At 40.7% G+C, this 7474-nt stretch overlaps 1 protein-coding gene across 1 annotated transcript in view; it reads right to left on the bottom strand.

Moving 5' to 3' along the window:
• The window catches only part of LOC150078448 (uncharacterized), a 34340-nt gene extending 30462 nt beyond the window's left edge, over positions 1 to 3878 (bottom strand). The window contains exon 1 of the mRNA XM_090384567.1: positions 3798 to 3878. Within this exon, the coding sequence (XP_090240693.1) occupies positions 3798 to 3864 (67 nt within the window). The 5' untranslated portion in view covers positions 3865 to 3878. The remainder of the gene's footprint in view (positions 1 to 3797) is intronic.
• Positions 3879 to 7474: the final 3596 nt, after the last annotated feature.

Genomic DNA, 7474 nt, shown 5'->3' on the forward strand with positions numbered 1-7474 from the left:
GATGCTATTGTAATAGTCATGCCAATTTCTGCGCGCATTGCCACTACCTCAAAAGGAGTCTGAAGAGCAACAGGTTTAGATGGAATATTATTTCTAACAAGAACTGCCACGCCTCCACGAGCTGGCGAGTCGATACTCCTATCTCTTCTGAACATGGTATAATTTTTAATGGTAGGACACACTTGTGGATTTAAATAGGTTTCTTGTAGGTATATACATGCTGGTTCATAGCGGTTTACGAGATCATGCAAGTCATCTTTTGCATTACGAAAGCCTCTACAATTCCACTGCAGAATTCTTTCCATTATGCGTTCTTGTTAGTTGTTTTTGCTTCTGACAGTTTTTTGGTTGTAGCTTGTTTATACCTCTCTATTTTTACTTTGTCTTTCTTAGGAAAGAAAGGACGTGTTGTATCTATCTCATCAGTTGCGTGGAGTTCTAAAATTCCATCATCTGAATTTTTCTCCTGATCAATATCCATTTCCGTTGAAATCCGTGGATGCACCATTGGGGTTTCTGTAGCTTTTGGTTTCATTGTTGACGCATCCGATTGTATGGAGATTGGAGTATTGCTGGCTTGTTCAATTGTTTGTTGTGAAGGACACTGTTTGGGAGAAGTGAGTATGGATCGTGCCCAATTCGCGTTAGATGTATTAGGAGGAACTGTAACGTCCGTTTGGATACTTACTGATTGCACCTGTTTGGCAGCTGTGGCATACGTTCGCTTTGGCTCCATTTTGATTATTTCTCTTCTCGCCTCTGAATAAGTGACTTTGTTTTCCACTTTATATTTCTGTATTTTTTTTCCTTGCTTCCATAGTTCGCATATTTTAGAGAAAGCTGGATGATTCCCTTTACAATTTCGGTAATTAGGAGTGGTAGCATTGCAATCGGATTGGTTGTGGTCTTTAGATCCGCAGTTAGGACATATTGCCTCACCTCTACATGCAGTCTGAGAGTGTCCATATTTTTGGCACTTATAGCACCTGATTGGGTTTGGGATGTAGGGTCCGACACGGCAATGGAGATAGCCTGCTTTGACAGATGTTGGTAAGATGGGAGAGCTAAAAGTGAGGATTATGCTCCTTGTTGGAATGAGAGTACCATCTTTACGGGTCATGATTCTCCTGGCTTGGATGACTCTTTGTTCTCGTAGCTCTTTGACTATTTCCTCCTCTGATACGGTTAATAAGTCCCATTCTGCAATTACTCCCTTGGAGGAATTTAAGGTGGCATGGGGAGTGACTTTTATTGGATGTCCGCCGAAAGTTGTCAGATTTAATAGCTTTGCAGAATGCTGGGATTTCATGGTCTCTACCAGAAGATCCCCAGACTGGAGTCGCCTTACTGATTTTGGTGAATCTGCGACAGCCTCTAAGCATTTTTGCACAAGGAATGGGGACAATTTACTCAAAGGCTGGTCTGATGTAGAGTGCAGTATGAGAAATGCTGGTATCTCCTCTTGAGGATTTGTTTTCAACCTCTTGGGTTGGGAGAGGTCATCATCGGTGTGTTTCGTCGCTAGTTTTGAGCTCGGAGGCTCTAAAGGTGGAAACGTATTGTTATCCATCTTTGCTCCTTTCAACCCCGGGAGAGTGGATTTCTTCTCCCAGGTTACCGGCCCCGCCACGGGGAGGCAGGAGGAGTGCCGCTAGAGTGACCAAGCGGTATAAGAGTTAGTATATTAGTTTAAATGAAAAGAAGAAAGGTGATTTGCCTTTCTGAAACTTACTTACAGATCGTAAGTCTAAGTTTACTAGTATTTAATGAAAACGTAAGAAAACTTTTTTAACTGAACAAAAACTGCAGCTTCAAGAAAAACGCTCTAGAAATCACTGAGAATCGCTTGATCACTATAACGCTTGGCACCCGGGGCCCGTTCAATTTGTAACACGTGGATTTGATACCGTTACCGATCCTAAGTAATACCTACAAAATCTCTGTCTAAGTTAAACTTTAAACTAAGTATCGTAACTAGGAATATAAAGCTACTCTAGAAAATTTGGTATAGTTTTTTCTGCTGCACGTAATGTTTTTGACAAATTCAGCCGCTTCATCCATTCGGATTCTTTGATTATATCCCTGTAAATTTTTAGCTAGATTTTTATAGGTCTCTCATCATGGGAAAAAAGATCACTATGCAGTGGATCATTGTTTATTGTCCACTTTAGAGTAGGATACAGGGCTGCTGAACAGATGGCCAAATCTATTGCAGTATCATACAGGGTGTCTCAAAAATACACGGCATAATTTCAGGAATGAGTTCCTCATGTGTAGACAATAAAAATATATTATATCAACATAGTTCCGGAAATAATTGTTTTCCGAGTTATTAAGCGGAATGTCTTATCTCCCGCAGGTGATTTCTTCATCACAAGGTACTGACAGAATCTGGTGGTTTTCCATTCCGACCATGTACTCAAATTAGGAGCAAGTGGATATGCACTTTATGTACGGTTTAGCGAATGGCAATGCCCTGGAGGCTCGTCGTTTGTACCACGAAAAGCTCCCAGAACGAAGATGTCTAGACAGGAAAACGTTTGAAGGTATCCATCGCCGCCTTTGTGAACATGGGACCTTTACACCTCGTACTGCCGACAGAGGACGATCAAGATCTACAACTCCTGAAGTAGAGCAGGAGATTTTGGATGTTGTACATGCCACTCCTGGAATCAGCACAGGCAGAATAGCAATGCAACTGGCTGTTCAACGTTCGACTATTTGGAGAGTATTGCGAGAACACCAACTGCATCCTTATCATTTGCAACGGGTATAGGCTTTGTCACCAGCAGATTACCCTGCGCGAGTAATGTTCTGTCAGTGGTTCTTGTAGCAGTGTGGTACAACTCCTCACTTTCCTGCCTTAGTGATATTCACAGATGAAGCACAATTCACACGAGACGGAATCCAAAACTTTCACAATCAGCATGTATGGGCTGAGGAAAACCCCCATGCAATTCTTCCATCACATCACCAACAGCGGTTCAGCCTCAACATCTGGTAATAAGTTATTTGGGCCCCATGTACTTCCCAACAAACTCACAGGGCAAGCGTACAAGACATTCCGGTTAATAACTAGAGAACCAAGCATTTCCGGAAGTATGTTGATATAAAATATTTTGATATCGCACTTCAACCAAATATTTTTGGATGAAGTGCGATATGACTTCCCTGAACGTTCCCTACCCCTATTAATGCATTCTTTGTAGGGATCCATCGCATGGTGCAGGTACTGAGGTTTTGTGATGTTCCTGAATTAATTCCGAATAAAATCCGTCACGTTACAGGTTCGGTCGCGGTTTCAACTCTCCATCCATTCTTTATAGATTGGAATGACTGTAGTATTTCCACACTCGACAGTTGCTTCACCCCCTCTCTGCTGCAGTACCTGCTGGACGCACACCAACATTCTGCTCCGTTCGCCATTGCCAGTTCACCATTTGGATATTGCGTTATAAAACATTGTTTTATAACGATTTATAACTGTCATCTTCTTCAGAACATTATACAAAAACACATAAGAAATTACGAATGTCATATATTAAAACTATTCACTTCGCTGTGCTGTCCAAAATATTCTGCAACCGAAGGCACCCCTTTTCTTGGAGTAGATAAGCCGTATATCTATTTGTTCTAAAAGTGGATCTAATTCACCTAAATGGCATTTTCCTAATCTTCCCTCAGCTGATCTTTAAGACTCCTGCATTTGTCACCTCCTTTTGAAAATCCCTACGCATTGATCAGGACTGACAAAACTATTCCTGAGGAAAAGAAGTACTTCTGTAAATGGTACTTACCTACAGCCAAAGCGCATGATGAGTACAGAATAGCAATAATAACGAAACTAGGTGTTAAACAGTTCATGATTTCGCAACTTTGCAGCTTATAATTCTGAAATGACACGAGACTACAACAGCATAAACAGTGTTTATGGGTTAAAGCAAGATATATTGACGTTTTTAAAAACCATTTTGATTTATGTGACGTTTGGGCGATTATCAATTCACAACCGGTAAGAAACTACTTTGATGTCCACATTTCCTTTTCCTTCCGTTCTAAGAAGCTGCTCCTTTCAAGATAGTAAAAAATATGCTCGTAAGAGATAATAAGAAGCAAATAATAATAAAATTCAAAAATAGCTGCAGAGTTTTAATCGAACATTTGAATCTTTTCCAGCGATTTTTCATTTGATCAATTCCTTTGATATTTTATACCATAACTTGTTGTTTTTTGTTTGGGTTTTTTTTTCTATATTTTGATTTCACTACTCCACCATTTAAAAAGTCGTGTAATAGACGACAAAATTCAGTTGAATTGAATTTTATTTTATTTTATTTTATTTTGTTAAATCAAATATGCTTCAACTTCCCGCTTCCCTGCAAAAGTTGCAGAAAAGGAAGGTTTCTCATAAGCGGTATTTATTATAAACATATAACAATTTTTATTCACGCGTCATTCATTTCAAAAATTTAATCTTTCTTCTGGCGCCCCTTTCAGCTTTTAACCTGAGATAAGTCTCGTTCGTCCCACCCTTGACACGTGTCTGACGTGTGGTATGTAGCTTAAAATTGTCGAATGAATCAATGGTACCGAGTAAATTACAGCGTCATTTTACAATGAAACACGAGAATTCATCGTTCAAAACTATGAAATATTTTAAGACTGCAGGCCTCTACTAGAAAACAAGGGTACAATTATCCCAACCAGAGAACCCACCAGAAAATAATAAACACTCCCTACAAACCCCAGAACTAAACAGTAATTCAATTAACGCCCATCAAGCTCTGCTCACGTCGTATGCTGGTATGCTTACCAACAGCCCTTCTAGCGATACTTACGTCCCATCTGGACAAAATTCCCTCAGTACCACAGCCAACCCTGCCTCTAATTCCTCGGGATGCCTTTCTGATATCAATATTCATTGCCTTTCCCATCACGCTAATATTCATAACCAGATCTCCTTGTCCCGCTTAGTAACAGTCTTCAAATCTCGTCTGACACTGGCCGAGAAATATAACATCTCCGTAGTTTCCACCAAAGCCAAGATTTTTGCATCCAGATTTGGACCTTGAACATCTCCCGAATCTATAATGAGAATGTTTAACGAGGAACATAACCTCTCAGTTCAGGTTAAACGGCTTAAAAGCTGGCAAACACGCTATGCCTCTTTCCTTATGTGTTCTCCCTCTGTCTATCAAAAGGTTATAGATCCAGCTTCCTGGCACCAAGGTATATATTTCATACCATTTTCTGAGAAAGAGCCCCAATCAACAACCTGAACTAATTCACCCTCCTCGATAGCAATCAACGCTGCAAGGGAATAAGCATGAATGCCCCACATTCCGGGCAATTTCTCAAAATGTGCGCAGCATAATTCAAAATTATACCAGTGGTGACAAACAGCGGCATCATCAAATTAGTACCATCAGCCTTCAACCACCAATAAATAACTGTTCGGGAATGCTCATCCCAACGTGGGTCACGAATCGACAAACTCGAAAGACTGCCTTAAATAAAAATACTAGAGACACCTGCCTTAAAAAGATCCACAAAACTTGCATAATCAGAGTCGTGTACCAGAATGTTAGAAGCCTTCGCAACAAACTGGATACTATTGATCAAATTCTGCTCGCTAGTGATATCGATATTCTCTGTGTTACACAAATCTGGCTTGATAAAGACCAAGAATTTTTTACATCTTGTACTCCAGCTGGGTATAAATCAGCGTTTACTTCCAGAATTGGCCAAAGAGGAGGCGGTGTTGCCATTTTCTTTAAGAACTCGCAGGCCTCACTTGTTCATCACGTTTCTAGCCAAACACCAGCATATGAAGTTCTCGCTGTTACTCTCAGCTACCATAGCGTTCTTACAGATGTAATTGCCATATATATACCCCCAGCACCTTCATATGACGCCATCCATGAAATATCAAACTGGATCATTAACCAGCTTCATCCTTCAGCCTTGCACTTTGTCTGTAGAGACTTTAATCTTCCTCCCCAACTAGCTAACCTTCAGCAAATGCTCCTGTCAAACCTATCTTGTACAGGGTTACAAATGATCAACGACCTCCCGACTAGAGGTAACAATCAACTAGATCTCATCCTTGCCTCCTTTCCTTGCATACCTGATTACATGCCAGAGACTTATTTTAATTCGGACCACAAGCCAATTATTGTTCTTTTACAGATACCTGCTCCAAACTTCAATGTTGTGAATTCAACTAACACCAGAGTAATAGTTAGTCCCAGATTTTTGAGCATTGCTAAATGTGTTGAGGCTGCCTCTGCCATCCCGTGGTTAGTCCTAGAAAACTGATCTTGAAATTGCAGTAAATCTGCTTACTAATTGGCTTAAGATGATTGCGACATTTGCAGCATCAAAGAGAATTTCTATTATGCCTCGGTCCAGAGCATGGTGGACTCCCCATCTTAATATGAACTTCGAATTAAAACAGCAACTGCACAAAATGTGGAAGCAGTCGCAAAGTGTTCAAGACAGGATAGCCTACTCTACAGCCCGTGCAACATTCAACAGGCTGAAATCTCAAGCAATTAAGAATTATATGGACACCACCCTTCGTAGAGGAAAAACCCCCTATTTTGAACGGCCTTCTGATTTCCCCCAAAAACTTGAACCTGACCAGTAGCTAGACTTTATATCTAGATTTGCCTCGAACTCGGAACAATGTGCTGATCTTGAGACACCAACAACTGAAATCTCACATGACGCGCTATCTGCAGTATCAATTTCCAGGTCCAGCTTATTGCTGCCATAAATTCTACACCGGCTTCTGCTAAGGCAGGTGCAGATGAAATACCCCAATTCATTATTAAATGTCTTAGCCCATACATTTTGGGTCCCCTTCTAACTATTTTTAATGCTATTTTGTCAATTCATTTCTTTCCCCAGCAGTGGAACATCTACCTTGTGAAGCCTATACCAAAAATTCAATCTCCTACTCTTCTTAAGCATCACCGGCCAATTCCAACGCCTCAAGTCTTCTAAAACTCCTAGAGAAAGCACTTCTCCCCATTCTAACTAAACAACTTCTTCCACATCAGCCTCATCAAATCCACTACCCTCTTCCTCATAGATCCACTGTGACTAATCTCTTAGCCACCACCAGCTCTATCCTCTCTGCGTTTGAATCTCATGCAGAGCTTGTAGTCACCTATGTACACCTCGAAGCAGCTTTCGACTCAATAAACATTCCTGCAATGCTGAAGCTACTTTCAGACCATTATCAAATCAAGTCCACGGCCAAACATACGAGCGATGTGTCTTTTCAGGCGTACCACAGGGTGGTGTCTTATCTGGACTCTTATTTACAGCGATTATCTCGCCGCTTGTTGAGTCCAGGCATGATACTCTATGTTATGCCGATGATATGATTCCTCACACTGATTTCTCCGCATGATGATCTTCTCATAATAACAGCATCAATTAACAATATACTCCTGGAATTTGCAAA

This window comes from Mastigoproctus giganteus, chromosome 11 (genome assembly GCF_048544385.1).
Source record: "Mastigoproctus giganteus isolate SK-2022 chromosome 11, ASM4854438v1, whole genome shotgun sequence".
NCBI classification, from domain to species: domain Eukaryota; kingdom Metazoa; phylum Arthropoda; class Arachnida; order Uropygi; family Thelyphonidae; genus Mastigoproctus; species Mastigoproctus giganteus.